This window comes from Acipenser ruthenus, chromosome 1 (genome assembly GCF_902713425.1).
Source record: "Acipenser ruthenus chromosome 1, fAciRut3.2 maternal haplotype, whole genome shotgun sequence".
In the NCBI taxonomy this organism is placed as follows: Eukaryota; Metazoa; Chordata; class Actinopteri; order Acipenseriformes; family Acipenseridae; genus Acipenser; species Acipenser ruthenus.
The window spans coordinates 105,833,864-105,861,783 of NC_081189.1; the positions used below are offsets into that span (position 1 = coordinate 105,833,864).

The following is a 27,920-nucleotide window of genomic DNA, read 5'->3' on the forward strand; positions in this document are numbered from 1 at the left end:
TTAGAGATACAAGTGTAATAAAGTTTATCAAAAATGAAAACGGCTGAAAATCGATTTAGTTCTTGAAGTGTCTTTTTAACACCTTTTTTTACCATTCAAGTTTTTTGTTTGCTTTAATTATTATACAAGGTAGTGGAAATGTATGCAATAAAAGTCAGTGGAGAGGTGAAAGTATTATATTTGGCTCCAACACCTGGGTTTAATAACTCACACAGTCAAGTCATTCAGTTTATTTGACAAAGCTTTTATTGGCAAGCCCAAAGTCATGAACATAAAATAAAACTGCCACTTTCCAAGGTTAGCTCAGAGGGCTGAAATTACACTTTAACCTGACATGTAACAGTTCTCATCTTCATCCACTAAGAATGCAAAGGACAAGCCTCTATGTCAACATACAAAAGAACTGAGATTATATTCAGCCATGCAGAATCCTAAGTATCCACATTCAGCATATACAAAGAGGTTTATTGAGAGTATACAAGTCAAATGTTAATTGATCCTTCTCAAATATGCAGAGGCTTGATTGCCCCAATCTGTTAGTCCATTAAAATGCAGAATGTGCAGAAAACCATATTTGATTTTTTTTCTTTTTGGTAACGTTCTGTAAATTTGCATAAAGACAAACAGTCTGCTATATTTTACTATGATGTCTACAGACTTTAAAACGTAGTTAATTTGTGACTTGGGAAAAACAGTTTTGACATGCGTTATTAGTTAGTAGTTACAATTACCCCTTTCTTGAGCACACAGGTACAAACGTTATAGCATCCAGTAGCATACTAACTATATTCAACCATTTTATCTCTGTTATCAAAACTGTTTATTTAAGACATATGGTTTAGTTATGCAATAGTCATAATCAGTTCATCATTATTATGAAATTCCATGTTAGAAACATACTGGAACCGTACTCCAAACATGTTTGCCCAGGAAGATGACCTCATATACTGACATTGGCAGGCTTTGTGAATTGCTTCAAAAGGTAAACAAAAGATAAACAAATGACTACAAGTATAGAGAGGCAGCACGTATGGGTCCATAATCACAAAACTTCAAGGAGACTGTTTTTTTTTTTTTTAAATTTTGTATCCATTTGAATTAATTTCCTCGAACTGTTCTATAGTAGGGTTACTGATGTATTCTCTTTCTTCTTTTTGCTTGGCTGTGTGGTCCAGTGGTTAAAGAAAAGGGCTTGTAACCAGGAGGTCCCTGGTTCAAATCCCACCTCAGCCACTGACTCATTTTAACAATATGTTTGAATCTTTTGGTGCAAAAAATGTAATAAATAAATAAATACATAAATAAGAAACATAAAAGTTATGGCTTTTTTACAGATTACTATATTGGTGCCTCTGCCACCATTATTTTAGCATCTGGTTAACTTATTTTATGCATTTCACAACGTCTTGCAAGTTCAGAATAAAAACGGGTCTGGCGTTATTTATTTATTTATTTATTGCATGTATATAGTGCTTTTTATACAAAAGTATCACAAAGCACTATATAGTACATAGAAAAAAGAACAAACTACAATACACAAAAACTACAATTTGTATAGCATGTCACACATACAACTGCCACAGTCAAACACAAAAACTACAATTTGTATAGCATGTCACACATACAACTGCCACAGTCAGACCATTTAAATAACAGATTTAAATAACAGTATACACATAACAATACAAAAGCAGCAATTCACATTAAAACCCACTAAGATAAGAAAGCTATTTTATAAAAGTGCGTTTTTAGTCTTGACTTGAAAACTGTAACTGACCCAGCTTCCCTGACAAACAAAGGCAGATCATTCCATAATTTAGGAGCTCTACAAGAAAAAGCCCTACCTCCCGTGTTGCTTTTGTTGACCCTAGGAATAACCAGCAGTCCTGCGTCTTGTGATCTCAGAGTGCGGTTTGGAAGATACATGGTCAGTAACTCCTGCAAATAACTAGGTGCTAATCCATTCAGGGCCTTGTAAGTTAACAGCAACATCTTAAAATCAATTCTATACTGCTTTGTGAGCCAGAGTAAAGAGGCAAAACCAGGGGCAATATGTTCACTTTTCCTGGTTTTAGTCAGAATTCTAGTGGTGGTATTCTGAACAAGCTGCAAGCGGGATACCACACGTTTTGGGATACCAGAAAAAAGTGCATCACAATAATTCTAGATAAAACAAAGGCATGCATTAGTCTCTCATCATCAGATATGGAAATAGTTGGTCTAAGTTTGGCTATATTTCTCAAATGCTAAAAAGATACTTTAGCAGCGCCCTAATATGCATCTCAAATGATAGATCAGGATCAAAGATGACCCCAAAACTCTTAACTTCTAGTTTAAGTTTTGATGAGAGACTGCAAGGGTCAAGCTCATGTAATCCCACACTTCCTTTTAGTTGGTTCTGTGATCCCACTAGCATAACCTCTGTTATGTTGTTATAACGTTAGAAAATTCTGTGACATCCATTGCTTGATGTCTGTAAGGCAAGTAGCTAATAACACCCAGGCAGAAGAAATTCCTGGCTTTAGGGACAAATATGGCTGGGTATCATCAGCATAGCAATGGAAGTAACAGTAGCACATATATATTCCTGTGGAACACCATAGACATACATGCCAACAGTCCCTATATGATCCGGACAGTCCGATTTCCTAGTAAATGTCCCGCGCCCTGATGCATAGGAAGAAAGTCCCGCTTTTTACCCATAGAAAAAAATAATAATTTATTCTGCATAATAGAGTTAGTGAAAACCACACGCTGTGCTCTTCGTGCGACTGACCCATCTGCTGATCACTAACAGCGTCCCGCGGAACAGTTTACACATGTTTGCAAGTATGAACAGACAACTTCCGATAATGCCGTTTTTTACCTCCCCAATAGAGACGATCTGAAACCTACTAGAAAGATACACATCTTTACATGGAAAAAACGTGAACCCGTAAAAAAAAAACACAAAGAAAAAACAATTTGACAGAACTACATATTTTGAAGTTTCCTTGTGAGGTTTTTTTTCTGACAAGTTATGCTTCAGTGTAATATGATCTTTAACCGTATTTCGTAGAAAACGCAGCCATTATAAGAAAAGAGGCTGTTTCGCGGTAATTAAAACCTAGAGTGCATTCTCGTGAGTGCCACATCACAATGTATATTGGATACAAACGGAACAAAATGAGTTCACTTGTCTTACTTCTGTTACTTTTTTCAATTGTTTCAGTAGTTTGGTGTTATCCATCACGCTGTGAAGGTAAGATATTTTTAACATGTTCCTACGATTTTATTGAGTGGCCAAGGGTTAGTTTCAGCTGCAACGTTCATGTGTAAAACTATAGATGTTTGCGCTGTACTGATGCTGAGTTGATCTGCTGCAGCTAAATTAAAAAATAACCAAGTGACTATTTCATTTGTGCGATAGTTATGTCAGGATAATAAATGACATAGAAAAAAGTGCAATTTTACTTCTGTTCAATGTTTTAACAGTTGTTTCTTAAAGGAAATCTTTGAGTGGTGTTACACATCTTTACATAAATAATTCGAATGGCTAATGGATACTGCCAGTTCTGTGAACTTGATCAGTATGTTTGTTATTTAAAGCAATAATAAGAATAGTTTGTTTGTTATTTAAAGAAATAATAATAAATTGCACTGGAACTGCATAGCTTCCCCTCCCCCCTTACATAGTTAAGAGTTGATTTGATTTAATCTTTTAATAATTCTTTGGCAAAGTTTAATAAAGCGGTATACTGGCAAGAAATAATAATAATATAAAAAAAACCCATGCAAACAAAAATAAGTTCAGCACTTAAACTTTCATTGAACAAAATAGTCTTTCAATAGGTTTAAAATACTACTGGCTTATCCTATACCCCCCTCGCATTAGAAGATGGTCTGGTTGATGTATATAAGGTCCAAGTGATAGAAAGAGTTGGGAAGACTTAATCAGCAGCAGTATCATAAACCTCATACATTATCATAACGATCTTAGCCTATGTTGCTAAACTGATTTATTGTCATAGCACACAAACGCCAATCAAGGTCATTCTAAAAGTGAAACATGCTGTGACACATGCAGCAATAACTTAATACTTTCTTGTTGATTAACACGTGTCAATTTCAGGCACGAGCAAGCGAATGTTGTTCCGTTCCCTTAGCAATAACTTTACTGCCATCTAGTGTATACATGACGTTTAGCCTGTGTCTTAACATGATTATTTCTTCGACAAGCTCTAAAACCATTTTAATTTCCTTTGTTCCTTAATATACTTTTCAGACGGGGGGCTCCCATTTTATATGGTTGTGCATTATCATTTGTTTTCCCTCACACGTTTTTTTTTTTAATGTCCATTTTCTATTTTTGTTATAGGTCGCTGTAATGCTCAAGTGGAAATAAAACGTAAGGAATGGCTTTAATAAACTTTTATTTTTTTTGTAATGTTTCTAACTAAAATTATTTTTTAATAACAAAATGTACATGGCATGCATATGAAAACTAATCAAAACTCAAGAGTTTGCATTCATAATTGATTAGAGGAGAAACCTCAAAATGGAGTGAGGTAACCAGTGGTGTACCACAGGGATCAGTATTAGGTCCTCTGCTATTCCTAATCTACATTAATGATTTAGATTTTGGTGTAGTAAGCAAACTTGTTAAATTTGCAAATGACACAAAAATAGGAGGAGTGGCAAACACTGTTGTAGCAGCAAAGGTCATTCAAAATGATCTAGACAGCATTCAGAACTGGGCAGACACATGGCAAATGACATTTAATAGAGAAAAGTGTAAAGTACTGCACGCAGGCAATAAAAATGTGCATTATAAATATCATATGGGAGATACTGAAATTGAAGATGGAATCTATGAAAAAGACCTAGGAGTTTATGTTGACTCAGAAATGTCTTCATCTAGACAATGTGGAGAAGCTATAAAAAAAGGCCACAAAATGCTTTGATATATTCTGAGAAGTGTTGAATTTAAATCAAGGGAAGTAATGTTAAAACTTTACAATGCATTAGTAAGACCTCACCTAGTATATTGTGTTCAGTTCTTGTCACATCATTACAAAAAGGATATTGCTGCTCGAGAAAGAGTGCAAAGAAGAGCAACCAGAATTATCCCGGGTTTAAAAGGCATGTCGTATGCAGACAGGCTAAAATAATTGAATCTATTCAGTCTTGAACAAAGAAGACTACACAGTGATCTGATTCAAGCATTCAAAATCCTAAAAGGTATAGACAATGTCGACCCAGGGGACTTTTTCAACCTGAAAAAAGAAACAAGTACCAGGGGTCACAAATGGAGATTAGAAAAAGGGGCATTCAAAACAGAAAATAGGAAGCAGTTTTTTTACACAAAGAATTATGAGGGTCTGGAACCAACACCCCAGTAATGTTGTTGAAGCTGACACCCTGGGATCCTTCAGAAGCTGCTTGATGAGATTCTGGGATCAATAAGCTACTAACAACCAAGTGATCAAGATGGGCAGAATGGCCTCCTCTCGTTTGTAACCTTTCTTATGTTATGTTCTTATACCTCCAGTAAGACAAATGGTGAAACTGGCTCACTGGGACAAAGGCACAACAAGGTTATGACTTAAAAAGAGGTGTGCAATGGCTGTGATAGTTAATTTTGGCACCAGTCTGCGTACCAGTTTTGATCTACCCTTTCCACTGGGTGGTGCAGCCCAGCAGCAGCATACATATTGTCTGTGGTGCAGTGAGCATTCACTGCGGGAAATATGTTCATCTTACTGTGATACTTAAACATCTGCTTTCCTGGTTCAGAACTGTTATTGCTTTTGACTCATTTAATGAAAGAGAATTGTTGTACCTCCAGTGACTGGTGTGGTTAATAGTTTTGTTTAATTTACTAAAGGCATTGTAAAGTCAGTGCTACAATCCGCTGTGAAACCCACATTACTGAATGTTGAACCAAATTCAGCGTCACCAAAAATATGTTTTTTAACATTAACAAAAATGTGTTCATGTTATTTAGTATTGCTATTTGTTACCATCTCCCTTCACAGCAATAACCATCAAGCAATATAATAACAGGATTGTTTTATTTTCATTTTAAAAAGTTAAGTTATATTATTGCACTTTTGCAAGCAGACCCTCCATGGTTAAATGTCAAGAGCCATTCTGATTTTGTTTCTTACAAACTTATGTTTTTTCTATTTATACAGCAACTTGCACAGACATTGTCTTGGGTTATTGTGATGGTGTGCCCTACACAAAAACCATGTACCCCAACTTGCTGGACAATAAAAACCGAGAGGCGGTAGAAACAAGTGCCGAGTATGTTCTCCTGAGTGTCTTACATACCTTACTCAAAGGGGAATGTACTCCCGATCTCAGGATGCTGGGATGCTCCATCCTTGCTCCTCGGTGCGAAATGAACAAGATTCTGAAGCCTTGCAGGAGTTCCTGTGAAATGCTGATGAAAAACTGCATGCATGCCTTTGAGGCCATTGAGATGGCCTGGCCGTACTTTCTGGACTGTGATCGTTTCTTTGTTGGTGAAGAGGAAGGATGTTACGACCCGTTGGAAAGGCTCAGAGGTGTGTTTGTTTATTCTTTGTCTTTTTCCTTAAAAAATGTAACTAATTTATGAAATTTATAAAATGTTATCCTATCATGAACTAATATAAATGTAAAAGCATTAATATTATCATCCAAAACTATGGGTTTGTTCTTATTACTTTGTATTTATGAATCTATGGGTGACCTTCAATCACTTTAAGGCAGGGTTTCCCAGTCCTGGTCCTGGGGACCCCCTGTGTCTTCTGGTTTTCATTCCAACTGAGTTCTCAATAACTTAATTTAACCCTTAATTGAACTATTCATTAGCTTAATTAGACCTGCTTAATTGTTTTCAGCTTTTAAACAGTTGGGGATTTCAGGTTAACTATAACATTTTATAAGTTAAATTACGAGTTTAATGAAGTAATTGAGAACTCAGTTTGAATGAAAACCAGAAGACACAGGGGGTCCCCAGGACCAAGATTGGGAAACCCTGCCTTAGAGCATCTTGCTCTAGGTCTGTCATCTAAATATTCAGACTGCTTCCCAATCTGTTGATTTATCAGAGCTTCATTTGATTTACATGAGAAGTTCACATACCAAACACCTTGATTATACCTGGTCTGTATACCTTTTAGAGGGAGTCTTAAAAAAATACTATAGTGGTAACCAAACAATCATGTTTATTATGTGTAGCATAATAATATATACCCTCCAAAAATACCTTGGAAACCCTTGGTCCCTGTTGTGCAATAATGAAACATGAGGCAGTGTCATCAACAGAGTTCCTAAAACTAAGCCATTAAGTTTGTTTTTATATCATACTGCTGAAGAAAATAGTTTTCCAAGTTAATCTTATCAACTGCCAATTATTCAAGTATAACATACATTATGTGAATTTGCTATTTTCCTATTCACAAAGCGTTCGTTTATTTATGAAATATTGATTTGTACTAATAAAATCAAGTTTAGTTGTACTAAGTAGCTGACTTTATCCACTGTACTGTATGTTATAGTTCTGCGATTAGAAAACTGTATTTTATTTTTAAGAGATGGCTTTGAGAAATCATTCTTTGTGAACAGGGCCCACTGGGTCATTGTGTTATAAACATTGTTACATTTATTTGCATGATAATTTAACAGTGTACATACATGTGGTATATTATTATTATTATTATTATTATTATTATTATTATTATTATTATTATTATTTATTTCTTAGCAGACACCCTTATCCAATGCAATTTACAGTCATAAACAAAAATACATTACAAGAATCACAGTACAAGTATTAATACAATTAAGAGCAAGATAAAATACAATGACTTCGCTTCTAGCAAATACATGTATTACAAAATAAGATTCAATAACGGAGCAGATAACAGTGTCAGTGATAGTTACATCAGGATATAATTAAATACAAAATACTACAGATTAAATAACACTTGTGACAGATTATAGTACTCTAAAGTACAGGATTAAATGCACTAAAAGAGGGAGCAGATAAGAGCAAGTAAAGCGCACTTAAGGTATAGTGATAGCGTCCAGAAGGAAAAGAGGAGTTCTACAGGTGCTGTCCGAAGAGGTGAGTCTTGAGGAGGCGCCGGAAGGTGGTCAGGGACTGGGCAGTCCTGACATCTGTAGGAAGGTCATTCCACCACTGCGAGGCGAGGGTGGAGAAGGAGCATGCTCTGGAGGCAGGGGAGCGTAGAGGAGGTACAGCCAGTCTTCTAGTGCAGGAGGAGCGGAGAGGTCGAGTGGGGGTGTAGGGAGAGATGAGGTTCTGGAGGTAGCTGGGTGCAGTCTGGTCAAGGCATCTGTAGGCGAGTACAAGAGTCTTGAACTGGATGCGAGCGGTGATTGGGAGCCAGTGGAGTGAGCGGAGCAGTGGAGTTGCATGGGAAAAGCGAGGCAGAGGGAACGCCAGGTGAGCAGCTGAGTTCTGGGTGAGCTAGAGCAGACGGGTGGCGGACACAGGGAGGCTAGCCAGGAGGGAGTTGCAGTACCAGGGCCTGGACCAGGAGCTGGGTGGCGTAGTTGGCAGGGAAGGGTAGGATTCTTCATATGTTGCTCAGGAAGAATCGGCAAGTGCATGCCAGAGTGGACATGTGCTGGGAATAAGAGAGGCAAGCGTCCATGGTGACACCGAGGTTCTTAGCTGAGGAGGAGGAAGAGAGTGTGGTAGATTCCAGAGGAATGGAGATAGAGAGATCAGACGAGGGGGAGGAGGAGGAAGAGGGAAAGAAAAGGAGGTCAGATTTAGAGAGGTTGAGTTTGAGGTGATGCGATTGCATCCAGGAGGAGATAGCAGACAGACAGGTAGAGATACGGGAGGGGATGGTGGAGTCAGAGGTGGAGAAGGAGAGGAAAATCTGGGCATCATCAGCATAGAAATGGTATGAGAAACCATAGGATGCGATGAAGGGGCCCAGGGAGCGGGTGTAGAGAGAGAACAGGAGAGGACCCAAGACTGACCCTTGGGGGACTCCTGTTGAGAGAGGGTGAGGTGTGGAAGTTGCTCCATGCCAGGTTAACTGGTAAGTGTGGTTGGAGAGGTAGGAGGAGAACCAGGCCAGAGAAGTGGCAGAGATTCCCAGGTCAGCGAGAGAGGATAGTAGAATAGAGTGATCGACAGTGTCAAAGGCAGCAGAGAGGTCGAGGAGAATTAGGACAGAGGAGAGAGAGGCAGCACGGGCAGAGTTTAGTGAGTTAGTGACAGACAGGAGGGCGGTTTCAGTGGAGTGAGCACAGAGAAAGCCAGGTTGGAGGGTCGAGCAGAGAGTGGTTGGACTAGAAAGCAGAGAGCTGGCGGTGTACAGCTCGCTCGAGGGTTTTGGAGAGGAAGGGTAGGAGGGAGACAGGACGGTAGCTCTGGAGGGAGGTGGGGTCGAGGGTAGGTTTTTTGATGAGGGGAGTAATAGAGGCTTGATTGAAGGCAGAGGGAAAGAGACCAGAAAGGAGAGAGGTGTTGAGAAAGGAGGAGATGAAGGGAAGTAGAGCAGGAGCAGCAGCTTGAAAGAGGTGAGTGGGCAGGGGATCCAGGGCATACGTGATGGGTTTGTGACCCTGGAGCAGGGAGGAGAGGTCAGAGTCTGAGAGGGGAAAGAAGGTGGAGAGCGGGAGGGGGTGGGGGGAGGGAGAGGTGTTAAAGAGTTTGTGGATATCTGAGATTTTAGAAGAGAAGAAGCAAAGTCATCAGAGGAGATAGAGGAGGGAGGAGGAGGGGGGAGGGTTTAGGAGGGAGGAGAAGGTAGAGAAAAGTTTACGTGGCTTGTTAGTGGAGGCTTGGATTACAATGTGTAACAATTTTTTTTTTTTTTTGTTTCCTGGGTAGTAAGTGTTATTTCCTAATTGCTTATGCCTCAAAAGTATAGAAAATGGCTATTATTACCCACAGACTTTGCTTTTGTGACCAGGTGTGGCAAAGTGGTTAGTAAGGGGAACAGGTGTAGCGGTGATGCGGTGCAGGAGTGACAGGCAGACAACGATAATCCAGTGGGAAAAACTTTATTTTATTTTAATTCCTGGTCTAGTGACCATAAATAATAAGCCCCGGCAATACACAACAATGTGTAGAGCACGGGGATGAAAACACAGGTTTACAGTCCTGGAAAAAGAAAACAAAACACGTTCACCCGTCTCGGGTGCGTGCAGTCGTGCTGGTGGTGAGTGAATACACTTTATTTTGTGACGGTTCGTGATGTGGTGATCCGGCTTGTGCTGGCCCAAGGCGACAGCTCCGGATGTGCTTTAGCTGTCTGGTGGTTTCAAAAACACAGACAGTTATTGTACAGTGATAAACAAACACAAACACACACACACGCAACTCTCTATAGAGTAATACAGTTTTACTACTAACGTCCTTCTCGGTCCTTGGCTTAACCCAAACGAAGGAAAAGAACAGCGTTACCCTGGCCCCTATATGTAATCCCACATGATATCTAGGTAAACGGTTGCAGCTGCCTTATTACTTGCAGCTGCCCCTCGTTTACCTGTCAAATCAATACGGTCTTACAACAGAGTCTCGCTTCCTTCCAGGCTGACCCACTTCCCGGTCCCGGAAACGAACTGTCAGGCCAGCCCTTCCAGATACTTCTCCTCCCGTTCTTTAGCGCCCTCACAGGTCGGGAGGAAGATTTATCACCAGAACTCATTGTATTTCTGTCACACCAGGACAGTGATATTTTGAAATTTACCTGTTTTCCAGAACATTCCAGATAGAATCAGTGCTGAGTAAACTTGGAGTAACTTCTATAACTTTCTGGAACTTTCCAGTAATATAAATAGTAGTATAAATACAGAGGCCTTAAGCCCACCAGTTCAGATTAGTTCCAGCTGCCTAAGTGGATACATACAGACGTGCTCAAATTTGTTGGTACCCTTACAGCTCATTGAAATAATGCTTAATTCCTCCTGAAAAGTGATGAAATTAAAAGCTATTTTATCATGTATACTTGCATGCCTTTGGTATGTCATAGAATAAAGCAAAGAAGCTGTGAAAAGAGATGAATTATTGCTTATTCTACAAAGATATTCTAAAATGGCCTGGACACATTTGTTGGTACCCCTTAGAAAAGATAATAAATAATTGGATTATAGTGATATTTCAAACTAATTAGTTTCTTTAATTAGTATCACACATGTCTCCAATCTTGTAATCAGTCATTCAGCCTATTTAAATGGAGAAAAGTAGCCACTGTGCTGTTTGGTATCATTGTGTGCACCACACTGAACATGGACCAGAGAAAGCAAAGGAGAGAGCTTTCTGAGGAGATCAGAAAGAAAATAATAGACAAGCATGGTAAAGGTAAAGGCTACAAGACCATCTCCAAGCAGCTTGATGTTCCTGTGACAACAGTTGCAAATATTATTAAGTAGTTTAAGGTCCATGGAACTGTAGCCAACCTCCCTGGGCGCGGCCGCAAGAGGAAAATCGACCCCAGACTGAACAGAAGGATAGTGCGAATGGTAGAAAAAGAACCAAGGATAACTGCCAAAGAGATACAAGCTGAACTCCAAGGTGAAGGTACGTCAGTTTCTGATCACACCATCCGTCGCTTTTTGAGCGAAAGTGGGCTCCATGGAAGAAGACCCAGGAGGACTCCACTTTTGAAAGAAAAACATAAAAAAGCCAGACTGGAATTTGCTAAAATGCATATTGACAAGCCAAAATCCTTCTGGGAGAATGTCCTTTGGACAGATGAGTCAAAACTGGAGCTTTTTGGCAAGTCACATCAGCTCTATGTTCACAGACGAAAAAATGAAGCTTTCAAAGAAAGAACACCATACCTACAGTGAAACATGGAGGAGGCTCGGTTATGTTTTGGGGCTGCTTTGCTGCGCCTGGCACAGGGTGCCTTGAATCTGTGCAGGGCACAATGAAATCTCAAGACTATCAAGGCATTCTGGAGCGAAACGTACTGCCCAGTGTCAGAAAGCTCTGTCTCAGTCGCAGGTCATGGGTCATCCAACAGGATAATGACCCAAAACACACAGCTAAAAGCACCCAAGAATGGATAAGAACAAAACATTGGACTATTCTGAAGTGGCCTTCTATGAGTCCTGATCTGAATCCTATTGAACATCTATGGAAAGAGCTGAAACTTGCAGTCTGGAGAAGGCACCCATCAAACCTGAGACAGCTGGAGCAGTTTGCTCAGGAAGAGTGGGCCAAACTACCTGTTAACAGGTGCAGAAGTCTCATTGAGAGCTACAGAAAACGTTTGATTGCAGTGATTGCCTCTAAAGGTTGTGCAACAAAATATTAGGTTAGCGGTCCCATCATTTTTGTCCATGCCATTTTCATTTGTTTTCTTATTTACAATATTATGTTGAATAAAAAATCAAAAGCAAAGTCTGATTTCTATTAATTATGGAATAAACAATGGCGGATGCCAATTACTTTTGTCAGTTTCAAGTTATTTCAGAGAAAATTGTGCATTCTTCGTTATTTGTGGAGGGGTACCAACAAATTTGAGCACGTCTGTATCTGCATTTTTCTGAGATGGCATCAAGGTCATAGGAGACTTCAAAATGGTGGCATTCCTGATGGGTCTCCAAGGCGGTTTTACCAAGTTTCCCTGCTATCTTTGCCTTTGGGACAGCAGGGACACCAAGGCGCACTACCACAGGCGGGACTGGCCACAGCAGACCGAGTTCTCTGTGGGGAGGAACAACGTCAAGTGGGAGCCACTGGTGGACCCCCGGAAGGTGCTGATGCCACCACTGCACATCAAATTGGGCCTTATGAAACAATTTGTCAGAGCTCTAGATAAGGAGTCGGCTGCCTTCAAGTACCTTCAAGACTTCTTCCCTAAGCTGTCTGAGGCAAAGGTCAAAGTCGGTGTCTTCGTCGGACCACAGATAAAGAAGATCCTGGAGTGCAATGAATTGAAAGAAGCTCACTAGTAAGGAGAAAGCGGCTTGGAACAGCTTTGTCGCAGTGGTTCGGGGCTTCCTGGGCAATCACAAGGCCGAAAACTATGTGGAGCTGGTTGAGACTCTGGTGAAGAACTACGGCACAATGGGCTGTAGAATGTCCCTCAAAGTCCATATCCTTGATTCTCATCTTGATAAATTCAAGGAGAACATGGGAGCGTACTCGGAGGAGCAAGGCGAGCGCTTCCACCAGGATATACTGGACTTTGAACGTCGCTACCATGGACAGTATAACGAGAACATGATGGGAGACTACATTTGGGGGCTGATTCGTGAAAGTGATTTACAGTATAATCGTAAATCTCGAAAAACTACTCACTTCTAAATCTTTTGTATTTATTTTTGTATTATTTTAGTATAAATACATATGAAATTTGGATTCATATGTTGTTTTTTCTGACTTTATGTGAACGACAAGACACAAATTTGCCCGTTTTCTCATTGGAAATAGGTAAATTTCAAAATATCACTGTCCTGGTCACAAAAGCAAAGTTTGTGGGGAATCATAGCCATTTTCTATACTTTTGAGGCATAAGCAATTAGGAAATAACACTTACTACCCAGGAACAAAAATTTTGTTACATAGTGTTATAGATTGGAAATAAGAACATTTAGCAGAGGAGAGAGCGATAGAGGTCTAGGGCAGCAGGGAGTTTGGTTCTCTTCCATTTCTTATTATGGAAGTAAAAACTTATTAAATAACATGTGAGTAGTTTGTTAAGAAATACAATTAAAAAAATATAGATTACAAGTTATTGATTGCAAATAAGGTACTGTTTAAGATTTGAAACATGAAAAAGTAAATCTCTTTTTATTTATTTTTTGAACAGGCGTACATGAGTTTGTGGTTGATAACTCTATCCCTGAGCAACCTTCGACTATTATTCAGTTTACATACCATTCACACTCACAGATGATCAACATTTTGAAAAAGACAGCTGCGAAATGCTCAGATATTTCAAGAGCATACAGCATCGGCCACAGCTTTGAAGGAAAAGATCTTCTTGTGATTGAATTTTCTAATAACCCTGGGCAACACGACTTACGTAAGTAATTGTTTTCATACCTTTACACAACATATAGAGAGGAAGTTAACATGTTAACCATTCAGTCTGCAGCAGTGAGACTGTGGTTTGTTTAAATGTGTTGATTCCAATCAGCATACGTTGTGATATATTTCCTACTCAAAAAGACATGTGTTGCACTTCAATTCAAGAGTTGACAATCGTCAAATTGACAGTTTCATGCTATGAATCTGGTTCCGCTACACATCTCATGAAGCAAATAGCACCCTTGATGTTTCCGGAGTGCATACAATAGATGCTACTTTTTTCACAAGGATCGACTGGCAGCTTAAGTTCAGCTTCTTTTCTTCATCTGCTCACCCCTGTAAATGAGAAACATTCTCCTCTACTCCTTATGAATATAACTGGAAACTATGTTAGAGAGTACAATAAGTGTAATAACATCGATTTAACACTTAGTGGCCTAGTGTTAAATGTATATAATTGAACTAAAATATTGATTTCTACTGAATGCCAGTGAAGTAATTGTCCATTTAGGATTAAGTGTACCCTGATTAATGAAATAGAATTATTTCAGTGTGTACACCCTCATTTATAAAGCACTAGAAATAAAAAATAAAGGTCTACAAAGAATGAAATCGACAAATAAAGCCATGGTAGCACATTGAGACAAACTTCTATTTTCTAGTTTATTTTTGTATTACATATTTTGCCATCAGGGATTTTATATTTATGGATGAATGACATAGGTACTGTATTAACCCTATAATAACTCCAATCAAACACATGGGTGGTACACATTTACTTCTAACCACTGTGTATGTTCTGCAGTATTCAACAGCAAATAAACAAATATGTTGGTACTGCTTGGGTCTTAGATTGCTTGATCTCACTATGTCACATTTTCAGTTGTCTTCTCTTTTCTTTCTTTGCTAAAGAATATACAGCAACCCATAAGTTATTTATTTTACTTCATAATGTTGGTCTTGTATAACATATATATATGTATTGGTAAAATAAAAAAAGTCACTGTCTGTATATCACAAAGCAAATCTAGTAATAGAAATTATCTTTAAAGAATATTCTACGAAGCCTGGGTCATTCAAACTTGACTGTAAACAAATGCATAATGTGTGTGCTTATTTCTTCCGGCAGTTGAGCCAGAAGTTAAATACATTGGCAATATGCATGGAAACGAAGTGCTCGGAAGGGAGCTGCTGATATACCTCGCACAGTATTTGTGTTCTGAGTATCTGCTGGGAAATGGAAGGATCCAGACTTTGATCAACACCACCAGAATCCACCTGTTGTCCTCAATGAACCCTGATGGATATGATCTGGCTGCTTCAGAGGTAGAGGATGCATATGAACAGGAAGACGCTGAAGTAAATATCAGTCCCCAAGATACACTACGGATACTCTCTGGAACTCTTCTGTCTGATTCAACACCTCCACCACCAGATTCCATGTATCATTATAAATATTACAGTTTAAAATGATTAAATTAGGAGATATGAACAGGCCTAGTATAGCACACTAATAATAATAATAATAATAATAATAATAATAATAATAATAATAATAATAATAGTAAGGGCTGTCAATTCATCACAGTTAACTTCTGCGATTAACGCATACATTTTTGGGGAGATTAAGTTTTTTTTAACTCATGTTAATCACACTCCTCTGTCTTGTTCCTCTTAGCACACCGTAATTCATTTCCTGGGGCTCCATTTTAATACACTCGAGTGCAGGCCAGGATTGAATGAGTGTAGTCATCGTTTGCATATCAAATTAGTCACGGAATTGCATTAGGTAGCAAAGCACTCAAACTGAAGGACTTGTGAATGGGAAGTTTATTTATTTATTTTCCTTTTTAATAACTTTCTGACGGTTCATTGGATAGAATTTCAGGATTGCTGCAAACCCATGAATCAAGCTAAATACGATACTATAACAAGTGCTGTTGTAGACCTGTTAACATCGTAGCTTTGTTTTATACCAATAACCACATTTAATTTTAAATTATATTATTTACAATTATGGAGGATATAACCGTTACTCGGTGAATGTTTTGTTTTATTTAGGCAATTTCAAGTTATTAATAAAAGAGAATTACAAAAATATTATTTTATATGCAGTGAATCAATGGATTATTTTTTTAATCGCTTGACAGCTCAATCCAATGTCAATACATACAGGCACCCTGTATACTTTACCACAGCTCTGAGGAATGTTTGACTGGGTACTGTGCTTTGTTTATTTAATATACTCATTAGAGACAGTTTAGGGAACATCTCAACAGAGTGCTTTCAAAATTATAAAAGGTTTATACAAATAATACTAAAAAAAATCCTTTAATTGCAAATATTTTCTCTTTAATGGTTAAAAAGAACTCTTTAGCACTAATGCTAATGCTGTTTTAGGTAAGGTAGTGTAAGATGTATGCTAATTAGTGTCTAATAAACCAACTGTAAATGTAATTTAAAAATGGGATGGAATTTAAACTGTAACTGTAATGGTGGGAGAGTATCAGGGTAAAAATCATCATGTTTTTTTCTTCACCTTTTGAGTGAAGGGTCTAAGATATTGAGGTGTTATTCCCTCATACTTTAGGAATTTGAAGCTATTAGAATTACTGATTGTAAAATTATACATATGTATTGACTTTCAGGTTTTTGTAAATATTTTCCGTGTTATAATCATAACAAAAAGACATTGACAGAGATTTTAGGTCAAAACTTTGAAGTTGAATGTAACTCTTTAATATAATGTCCGCAAATGCATTAAGAAAGTGAAATGTAAAGTCAAGCATAAAAGTGATTTATTGAGGTGAACAAACAAAAAAAAAAGTATGCCGATAATTTACTGTTATATTTAAAACAAACAAAATCTTACTAGTTATACCGTAAAGACAACACTGCCACCACCACCAGTATACCCGAGACAGACAGACAGACAGACAGACAGAGAGAGAGAGAGAGAGAGAGAGAGAGAGAGAGAGAGAGAGAGAGAGAGAGTGTATCTTGGGAGGTAGGGGACATATTTTGTCCTCTCTTTAATAGAGAGTATCACATGCAATCTGATCATTAATCTGCAGTAACATAAAAAAGGAAATGTCTTTTAACAATGAAAGAGCCATGTTGGTCTGCATGCAAGAGGTACATGAAGTGTTTCATAATAATACCTTTAAAAAAACCAAAAAACTATATGTTCATATAAAATGTACAACTTTTAAAACCCCAATATGATCATATAGGGGAACATTTTTAACTTTTGGGGTTATAAAATATTGTGTATGTTTTATACATATATTGCTGATCTTATTAAAAGGTTTCTTAATACATTTTCCACTGTACATTTTTTAAGATTGGATTTCTTTAGTCCCCCTCCTGTATCTGAGCATCACAGAACCTGGGATGCTGGCGTCTTTTGAACACAGAGGCTTTTCTTGCTGTTCCTATCTCATAGTGGTTCAGAAGTAAACAATAATAACCATTGAACAATTTAGTTTAACATTCTTTTCTTCTGAATTGCAATACTCTAACTAATATGTACTTCTTTTTTTAACAAAGCCTTGCACTTGCTTATCATTACGTGAACATTTTAGGGCCCGAGATACAATGGATGGACAAGTGGAAGAGCAAATGGCCAAAACATTGACCTGAATAGAAATTTTCCTGACCTTACCTCCATTGTTTACTGGAGACAAAGGAATAAAGGATTCCGTACGGACCACATTCCAATTCCAGACTCCTACTGGTTTGGTAAGGTAGGAACCAAATATATTTTAAAACATAGTAAAATGAAACAGGCATATCATTGCATACATTACAGAAATAGTGTGTAATCAATATACACAAAGATCATGTTTCTGAACACATTTTTTTGTTTTATCAAAATAAGTACAGTAGTTTGTGAAAAATATTGATAGGCTGCAAAAGCTTTAGCATTCCCAGAAGAAAGACAAAAAATAAACTGAAAAGGCCTATTTTGTCCCATACGTTTTTATAGTGACACCAGGTTGGGGGAGAGACAAGCACAGCCTTTTTCATGATCTTTCCACCGTTTAGCAAAACCAGCCTTATACCTGAGGTATATAAGTAGTTATAATCCAGGGCTGGCAATGGAACTTGAAAACAAGCAATGTGATTGGTCAAGCAAGGTTCCAGCTGTACATATATTATTATTTATTATTATTTATTTCTTAGCAGACGCCCTTATTGTATTTTTACATACAATTACCCATTTATACAGTTGAGTTTTTACTGGAGCAATCTAGGTAAAGTACCTTGCTCAAGGGTACAGCAGCAGTGTCCCCCACCTGGGATTAAACCCACGACCCTCCAGTCAAGAGTCGAGAGCCCTAACCACTACTCCACACTTTTCTTAGCAGTTTGTTAACGCTACAGAAAAACACATTATCCACCCCTCTCCGACACAGACCTTGAAAAATTACTGAAATCCGAGGCATTTCTTTTTATTCTTCCTGTCTGTTCTACTCAAACAGGTCTGCACTACAGTGACAGGGAAAAACTCCTCCCCCTGGTGTATCTTTTCAATGGCAATGTCCACAATATCATAAATACAGATGTACTTTCTTTTGCATATTCCAATAAAATTAATTTACTCATCTTAATTTAGTGTGTAGTTCAAAGTTATAAATGGGACTACTTTATTGGCGTAAGAATATTTAATAAAAAAATGAATATTTTTTTGCCCTAAACATGATTTATGCTTTTTTTTTTCTTCAAATCCACTGTTTGACCTGGATTATAAATGCAGTAAGGCCCTTCAAAGCGTCCATATACGTTGAATATACAGACTTCTCGGGGGGTTCACAATGCCCCAAGGCGTCTGTATATTGGACGTATACAGACGGCCTGTCAGGCCTTATTGCATATGTATACAGTTTACCATCTACATCTGTATTATTACATGTTGTAGTTTCACTAAAAGGAGATTAAAGAGATTGCAGCGAACAAAATAATCCCATAAATTTTACCTGACATGCACTGAATAGGTATTAAATGTTATAGCAAACATGGATTTTCAGTTTAAACATTATTTCTGGTACTACACAAGTTTAAAGAGAGTTAGCAGTTGTCTTGCCTCGCTCTCAGGACGTTACGGTTTCATTTCCTTGGTTGTTTCACCTCAGTCTTTGGATCAAAGCATTGTATTGGCTGCAAATAAATGTAGGTCACTATGGGAAACAGTTGGTTGGTTAATGAATGGGAAAAAGGTTTGGGACAATTTCACTCTCCAGGTGAAATCACCAAGGGAGGTTTATTTAACCAAGTGTAATACTAGACATCATGATTTAAAATGAAAATATATGTTTACTATAACATGTGTTTCTTTCAAAACTTCACATTTATGACATATATAGCAAATGGAAGTTCATAACAGGCAGCGCTACAAACACTGGGTAACTATCTATCTATACAGGTACATGTATGTGTATATGATACAAGCCGTATTAGCAGTGCAGTGTTTTCTATACAAATTACAGGAGCTAGCTGCTTTTGTATTAAGCCAATTGAAAGCAACCACATGCTTTAGGCAGGAAGCCATACATACACTGAATGAATGATGTTTTCATTTTTATTTGAATTTCTTAAATTTTGCCAGAACTCTAGATTTCTATTAATGAACTTGCCTTTAAAACCTTATCAATGCTTTACCAGCATTTAGATATGCTTCTCCAGAGCAAAGTAGGTATTGGCTTGATTATAAAACTTATACTCAGAAAGGAGGAATATGCTTCATTGAGGCTGGCATTTCATTGTCGCAGAGAGTTTCTTCATGGCTCCGTGGTGTTCTGTGTACTTGCTTTGAGATTCTATGCAAAGTGTATCAGTTAGCTGCAAAGCTGGAGTTTTGAACTCTTATCAGAAAGTACTTTTAATGATTGTAATGTTTGCCGAGGTAAATGAACCAGACGCCTTGAAGATTATGGGGTATTATAAATGATTACCGGTATGTACAAAGCTAAAAAATAAATATTTACTCGAACCTAAACTTTAAACTTTATCCTCTACGAATGAACAAATATGAGTAGCTATGGCAGTCAAGAACATGGAATGTATTTTATCAATGACACACCTCACTATTCTGTACAATGTTTACCCATGCTTTACCATGCTTAGTTATTATTATTATTATTATTTATTTCTTAGCAGACGCCCTTATCCAGGGCGACTTACAATTGTTACAAGATATCACATTATATATTATTTCACATTATACAGATATCACATTATTTTTACATACAATTACCCATTTATACAGTTGGGTTTTTACTGGAGGAATCTAGGTAAAGTACCTTGCTCAAGGGTACAACAGCAGTCTCCCCCACTGGGGATTGAACCCACAACCAACAACCTTCCGGTCAAGAGTCCAGAGCCCTAACCACTACTCCACACTGCGTTACACTGTGCCATGCCTTTACAATGGTAAACTTTTATAAGGGGTACTATAATCAAGTTAGAAGACACAATAACATGTAACATGTATAAAGCTGGTTAAATGGAAATTGATGCAGTGCTGATATAAATTTGATATATAGATCCACCAGATGACACTGTGTGCTTTCTGTTTGTGGTTTACAGAGGAGCTATAAAATCCTTTTAGAAATACAGGTAAAAAGTTTTAGATGATAAACGATTAGACTCAATGAATTGAAAAACGTTGTGAAAATGCATGCTGTACAATGGTATGGATTTTGTGTAACACAGGTGGCTCCTGAGACGTATGCTGTTATGAAGTGGATACGGTCAATACCCTTCGTGTTGTCTGCCAGTTTACATGGAGGAGATTTGGTTGTTTCCTATCCTTATGATTTTTCGAGGCATCCAGAAGAAGAAAAGATGTTTTCTCCGACTCCTGATGAACAGGTGACATATCCAGGCCAACGTAAAGCAAAGATGTCAAATTCTACACAAGGTCGCTACAGTTCCCACAACTGGGCGAAGCAGTAAAATTTTTTTTATCTTTTTCTTTTCCCAGGTGTTCAAGCTGTTAGCAAAGGCGTATGCTGACCAACACCCTGTTATGTCTGATCAGTCACATGACAGATGTGGTGGGGCCTTCGCCAGTAAAAAAGGCATTGTGAATGGAGCTCTTTGGTACAGCTTTCCAGGGGGTATGACAAAAGCCAGATTACAATAAATGCATGTCATAAAACATTTTTGAATAAAATTCTGTTTTGAACATTTGATTTTGCAAAGTTAAAGACATCATGCCAGTGGTTAGGAATATAGACCCTTTCCTCGAGCCATATATGGTTTTTTAGTCCTGGGTGTTCTCTGTCTGAATGAATGATATATTGTATACATGCAGTGTTCATTGCTAATTATCTGTTGTTTTTTTAAAAAAAACTGTGAACATAAAACTGTCACTTTCTACTAGGAATGGCAGATTTTAACTACCTGCATACTAACTGTTTTGAGATAACGGTGGAACTGGGCTGTGATAAATTCCCTGGTGAAAGTGAACTTTATACAGCCTGGCAGGAAAACAAGGAGGCGCTTTTGACCTATATGGAGACGGTATGTAGTTTTAAGCCAATTACAAATACATACAGACTTATCCATTGAACACTGTCCCTCAGGAACTGTCCGGAGAGATGACAAAATACAGAAAGACTGATGTGGGTCATTTGTTGGGCTTTTTACTCTACTCAGTCTGGCAGAGGCTGGGTGTGAACTAGTGCGTCATATAGCAGTGCTGCAGTGCCGCAGTAAGCCAAACAATGTAATCTATTAGCAACACAGAATGACTCAGTGGGGCATTTTTCACTAAAAACTGCCAAAACTGGTAAAAAAAAGGGAAAACACTTCTCATGATGCTGTGCTGCTTTTTCAGGTGCATAGAGGAATAAAGGGAATAGTAACGGATGAATCTGGTAAAGCTATCAAAGGAGCACGCATCTCAGTAAGAGGAATACGACATGATGTGACCACAGGTAACCCTTCGATCCACAGTACACAACTCTGGAGGCTCCAGACACTTTTAAAATATCTGTTTCTATGAACATTTTATCCGCTATTTACATATGTATGTCACATATATCTGGAGATCTTTAGTACAAGTAATTATCTAGTATTAGAATCTGGGTTTATAAGGAGGGGGTCTGACTCTTATACATATGTACTGTATGTATGTTACACTTTTTACATGTATATAGAGAACTCTTTTTTGCAGTTGTGACAAGACTTTATCAAAAGTGCTCAAAGGACAGCTGTCTGACTTGTCAAATAAGACAGGCATGTACATTAATATTTGTATTAGTGTTGTAATAACAGGTTTGTTATGTTCTGGTATTTTATCAGCATTTCTATGACAATTCTAAGATATCTATGTTTAAAAAGAGAGGGCAGGCAAACTAAAGCTTTTGGGTACCATTGGCTATTCATACCAGGGAATGCAAATTAATGAGGCTATTGCATCAATAAAAAATATATTGTTTGTGTGGGGGGGAGGGCTTTAGATAGAAGTTTACCACACAAAAATATAATTTGTACATTATAAAGAAATACAGTAAGTTTGCAAAAATATTTTATTTGTGGCTGTCTGTATTTCTGTATTTTTTTAAATACTCTTTAAAATATCTGTTCTATGGAGGTATTATTTAAACTCAGCATAGTATAATAATAATAATAATAATAATAATAATACAATTCTTAGTCCCGTTTTCAAGCTCACTCATGAATGAAGTGATGATGGCGGTGTCATGTTAGAAAGATATTTATTGTGTTTTTTTCCTCTTAGCTGAGGATGGAGACTACTGGAGGATATTACCCTCTGGAGTACATATAATCACAGCTTCTGCTCGAGGCTACTCGAAGGTCATGAAGAAGATTCGTCTACCATCACGACTGATGAAAGCTGGGCGTGTGGATTTTGCACTGAAGAGAGTGGTGGAACCGAATCGATTTGTTAGTATTCCTCAGGACAACTATGATCGATTCGATCCTTACAATCAGTTTGATGAGTATAGACGCAGTGGACGCCGACAGCCTGAAGCGGAGACGCAGGAGAAGCCGTGGTGGTGGTCATACTTCGCCTTACTAGGCAACAATCAACCAACCTGGCTTCTAAGGAGGAATTAAATTTTAAGAGCATTTATATCACATGTTGTTTCTTCCAGATGCACACTGTTTGCTGCAGCAGAGGGTGCCCGAAGGATAAGGTCTATACATGCAAGGGTGCAAGAATCAAAATAACATTGTTTTTGTTAAATGTAAACGTCATCTGTACAATGCATTCTGTTCCGTCTTCATTTTACCTATTTTAAGACTGTTTTATATATAAAAAATGAAAGGCAGTTTAATCCTATCAGATTCTAAAGTGGGGCTCCAACCTTCACCCCCAAAAATCTTTTCATAATCACACAGTAGCCCCTTGCTAAACCAGACATGTTTGTCTCACTTACGGAGATGTCAGGTTTAAAAACCATACAATAAAATCATACACACATACATTTATAGTGCTCAATGCATTTTAAATGTAAATCATTGATCTGAAATAGCACTAATATGTTTTGGGTAGGCTACACATTACATTATGAAAAAAATATAAAGCTGTACAGTACGCCTATACAGTATACAGTACAGTAGTAAAATCAAATGAATACCTAGCATACTTTCTTTTTACTTTAGCATACCGTTAACACAAAATAAATCATGCATTACATGCAGTCTATTGCTCCCAACATGTTGGGGAAACCAGAAATGTCATAGAAATTTGTTTTCAATTCTACTTGTTCTTGGTGAAAGAACCTTCTTTCTTCCAGACCAAGGCAGTGTTGTGAGGCAGTACTATGAGTCGTGTACTTCTTGATAATAGAAACAATAGTTGCAATTGGGATACTCAAATGCTTGGAAATCTTCTTGTATCCTTCTCCAGCTTTATGCAATAAATCATTTTCTGCCTAAGGTCTTCAGATACCTCTTTACTTTTTCCCATATTGACTTATTGGTAATGACAACCTTTTATATCTCTAAGAATGTTCACCTACAATCCAGCATTTTCTAGACTTTTGTAGAATCAGGTTCCGCATTATCATATTGAAATTTGTTGCACCTTGTAGACAATACTATCATAGCATCAAAGGGTATGAATACTTTTGAATGAACATTTTTGGAGTTTTGCAAAAAAATTGCTGAAGTAAATAATTGTAGACATATATATATATATATATATATATATATATATATATATATATATATATATATATATTGTAACTTTTTTTCCTCATCCACAAAAGCAAAACTTTTGCTACAAAATATTTTTTCCTAAAATTCTTTGTTTTCGAGAAATTTCTAGAAATTATAAATTTCCATTGGGGTATGTAAACTTTAGACTACAACTGTATATATATATATATATATATATATATATATATATATATATATATATATATATATACACACACACACACACACAGAGTTTCTTGTTTTCTTTTAAATAGAATAAATGGACAGACTCGGGGATTACAGGTGCAAACGGAATATCCACTTTTTATTCTCTTTAACACTCGGCTGAGACCACGCCAAAATAATGAACCCCCGTGCTTATATCACCTCTATAGACTCAGTACCTGCTTCCTCTATTCTCGTTCCTACTCCAGTCGCTCTCACAGCTACTACCCAGCGCTCGTTCTGGCTAACCCTCATAGGCTTATTTACTGCAATTGTACTTTGCTGTCTCTCAATCGTTCTCATTCCTCCCTCTCCTGCTCTGATGTATTGTTATTTGCATGTTGCATACGGACCATTGGCCATCCGTTTGGCATTATTTTGAGATATGTGCATGCTTCAGCGATTCATTACTTACCACATATGTGATTTTCATCTCGTCACTGATCATGTGAGGGTGTTAACATTAAATCTCGCGATAAGAATTTCAGACTAGGAAATCCTCATAGCTGAAGGGCAATCAGATTGCAGAGATGGTAGAAATGGTTCAAACGTATAAAAGAAAACTTGGTGCTCGAAGCTACCATGATTATACAGAACTCACCGAAGAGGTGCTGTCCAGTTTGAAGAAGGTTGTTGATGGACTGTTTTTAAGTGAAACTTAAAAAGAAAAAAAAAATATTTGACCCAAATATTTGTTTGCAGGTTAACATTACTCAGTTTATATTTGTTCTCTACAGCTTTTTGAGTAATGAAAGAAAACAAAATAGTTCAGGGGTTTATAGTTCTGCCAGCACAGCAAAATTGTTTTGATTTTTTGGCCAAAAAGCACAATTTATTTTCTCCTGAGGACAAACTCCACTATTTCTGTTTCTTCTTTTTTTTTTTTTTTTTAACTTTCTCAGGTGTCCAATGTTGAAATGAGGACGGTTTAAAGTGGTTAGGTCACAGTTTTAAAGGGGTGTCCAAAGACTCCACAAAGCCCTGGAACATTTGACACATTTTAAATAAAAAAGGGTCTTTAAGTTACGTGTTACAAAAATGTTTCAACTCTATTATATAGCCCTAAGGTACACCTGTAAATATATCACAAACTTAGTACTACAAAAAATGTGTCAAAACTGTCCAAAATAGCCCCAGATTATGGTAACGTCTATATTGTAACATACTTGGAAATCACAGTGACAAGGAGGCTAAACAGGGTTGAACACCGAGGCTCCCGAGTGGCGCATCCAGTAAAAGCGCTCGCAGAGTGCAGGATGTGCCCTATAGCCTGGAGATCGCAAGCTCGAATCCAGGCTATGTCACAGCCAACCGTGACCGGTATTTCCTAGGGGGCGGCGCACAATTGACTGAGCACTGCCCGGGTAGGGAGGGCTTAGGTCGGCAGGGGAATCCACGGCTCACCGCGCATCAGCAGCCCCTGTGGCCGATAGGGCGCCTGTGGTTCTGCAGTGGAGCCGCCAGATCTGTGTTGTCCTCCGGCACTATAGGTCTAGTGGCATCGCTGTGGATCTGCAGTGCGAAAAATGACGGCTTGGCAGGAGCACGTTTCGGAGGACGCGTGTTCCAGCCGCCGTTTCCCGAGTCGGCGGGGGTTTGCAAGCGGTGAGCCGAGGATACAGATAATAATTGGGCATACTAAATTGGGGAGAAAACGGGGGTAAAAGAATTGCCGATGACTAAATTTATAAAAAAACAAACAAAAAAAAACAGGGTTGAACACCAGTTTATTGGCACTGACAAAGGCACAAAATGTACCAAACATTAACAAACAGCTATGTGCTGTAACAACAATTGCAGGGTTGCTGTTGGCCACAACCATGCCGTAACTAATCTTTTATTATCTTAAATACACATGGGGCTCCTTTACAGTCTGTCCCTATGCGCCACTCAACTCACCACTCCTAACATGGCCGCCCCCCAGTTCTACCACACCCGCTAAATCCCGGCCCCCTTCTCCCTGAGTCTCTTTGAACAACCACCAGCAGCAGTCCTGTGTCCCCGCTCATCACTTCCCATAGAGCCCTATGGGGACCCACCAATCGGCATCCAGACTGCTGATTGCCCTTCAGAATAGGGCTAACAAGGGACTCTCAGCTCGTATTTTGGTGTATGAGCCCCTGTGCATGTTACAATATATTGTAGCGATCCTGGGGGCGGGGGGGTGGGGATCAGGATAGTGTAGAGGGTGTGTGTGCATGCAAGGGGTTGCATGGTGGTATGTGTGTACAAGGTTTGCATGTTGTGTGTGTGTGTGCAGGAGTTGCATGTTTTGTGTGTGTGTGTGCGTGCAGGGGGTTGCATTAGGTGTGTGTGCGTGCAAGGGTTGCATGTTGTGGGGGAACCTGGGTGCAGGTTTGGCATGGAGGACGTGGGGCGGGGGTCTGTAAGGGGTGGAGGGAGCGAGGGGATATAAGGGGGTACATGGAAAAGTGTGTGTGGATAGATAGTGAGAGAAATAGGGGAAGGATAAAGGCAAACAAACTACTTGTAATGAATTTATTTCATTGTTGACTCCCAGTTCCCTTCCCTCACTTTATGATTTGATTTAATTACTGTACAAAATTAAATGGCTTGAGGGCTCCCGAGTGGCGCATCCAGCGCCCTAGCTTGGAGATCGCCGGTTTGAATCCAAGCTATGCCACTGCTGACCGTGGACTGGAGTTCCCAGGGGGCGGCACACAATTGGCCAAGCTTTGCCTGGGCAGGATAGGGGTTAGATCGGCTGGGGAGTCCTTGGCTCACCGCACACCAGCAACCCCTGTGGCTGGGCAGGCGCTTGCAGGCCGGCCTGTACGCAGTTCGGAACTGCTTGGTCCTCAGAGGCTATCATTTCTGAATATGGCTGCATAGTGGGCTTGCAGTGGCTGATGGCACTCATTTGGAGGATGTGAGTGCTCATCTTTGCCTCTCCCGAGTTAGTTCTGGGGTTACAGCTGTGAGCCAGGTTGAATAATAATTGTACATTCCAAATTAGGAGAAAAATTGGAAAATGAATAAAAATAATTGCTCAAAATAAATAAAGAAATAAGTAAACGGCTTGAGCCTTCATTACTCACAGTTTCAGTCTCATTTCTGTCCCAGAAGAACCCGAAAACACTACAATATGTTTGATATTACAATTGTTACTATGGTTCTGTGATTTGGAAGACTTCGATATTATTGATATCGAAATAAGTGCATGATATCGATATACAATTTTCATAATCCCCTAATTTATATACAAACATCCAAACCTCTATTTTAAAGGGTCAGAAATTAAACCTGAGGTATTATCTGATTACCCTCAAGTGGGTTATTATTAGATGTCTTTCATAACTGTGGGCCATTACCATTTGATATTCCAGTCAATAAATGATATAATTGAAAAAGGGATTTCTATACTTTTTGACCAGCAATTTGGCATCCGTAGAATATTCATGTAAGCACACATTCCAACTAAATATGTATCAATGGGCCACCGTACTGTGTTGGTGTTAGTTCCGGTTCGCAGGTCCTGCCTGTTCTCTGATTTACT

General features: G+C 38.4%; 1 protein-coding gene across 1 annotated transcript; it reads left to right on the forward strand.

The window, feature by feature from the left end:
- Window positions 1-2,877: 2,877 nt before the first annotated feature.
- On the forward strand, window positions 2,878-23,910 carry LOC117421006 (carboxypeptidase Z-like). The gene is made up of 11 exons (XM_034034847.3): window positions 2,878-3,241; window positions 4,358-4,387; window positions 6,177-6,551; window positions 13,782-13,997; window positions 15,132-15,328; window positions 17,587-17,748; window positions 20,717-20,875; window positions 20,988-21,123; window positions 21,390-21,529; window positions 21,846-21,945; window positions 22,752-23,910. The coding sequence occupies exons 1-11, from the start codon at window positions 3,139-3,141 to the stop codon at window positions 23,090-23,092; spliced, it is 1,959 nt and encodes a 652-aa protein (XP_033890738.3). The 5' UTR covers window positions 2,878-3,138; the 3' UTR covers window positions 23,093-23,910.
- Window positions 23,911-27,920: the final 4,010 nt, after the last annotated feature.

What these genes read in the sequence shown, in the direction of transcription:
- LOC117421006 (XM_034034847.3), top strand. Translation starts at nt 3,139, where the DNA reads ATGTATATTGGATACAAACGGAACAAAATGAGTTCACTTGTCTTACTT. An exon ending in CCCGTTGGAAAGGCTCAGAG is followed by an intron (nt 6,552 to 13,781) that starts GTGTGTTTGTTT and finishes TTTTTTGAACAG; the next exon opens with GCGTACATGAGTTTGTGGTT. An exon ending in ATGATCTGGCTGCTTCAGAG is followed by an intron (nt 15,329 to 17,586) that starts GTAGAGGATGCA and finishes TGAACATTTTAG; the next exon opens with GGCCCGAGATACAATGGATG.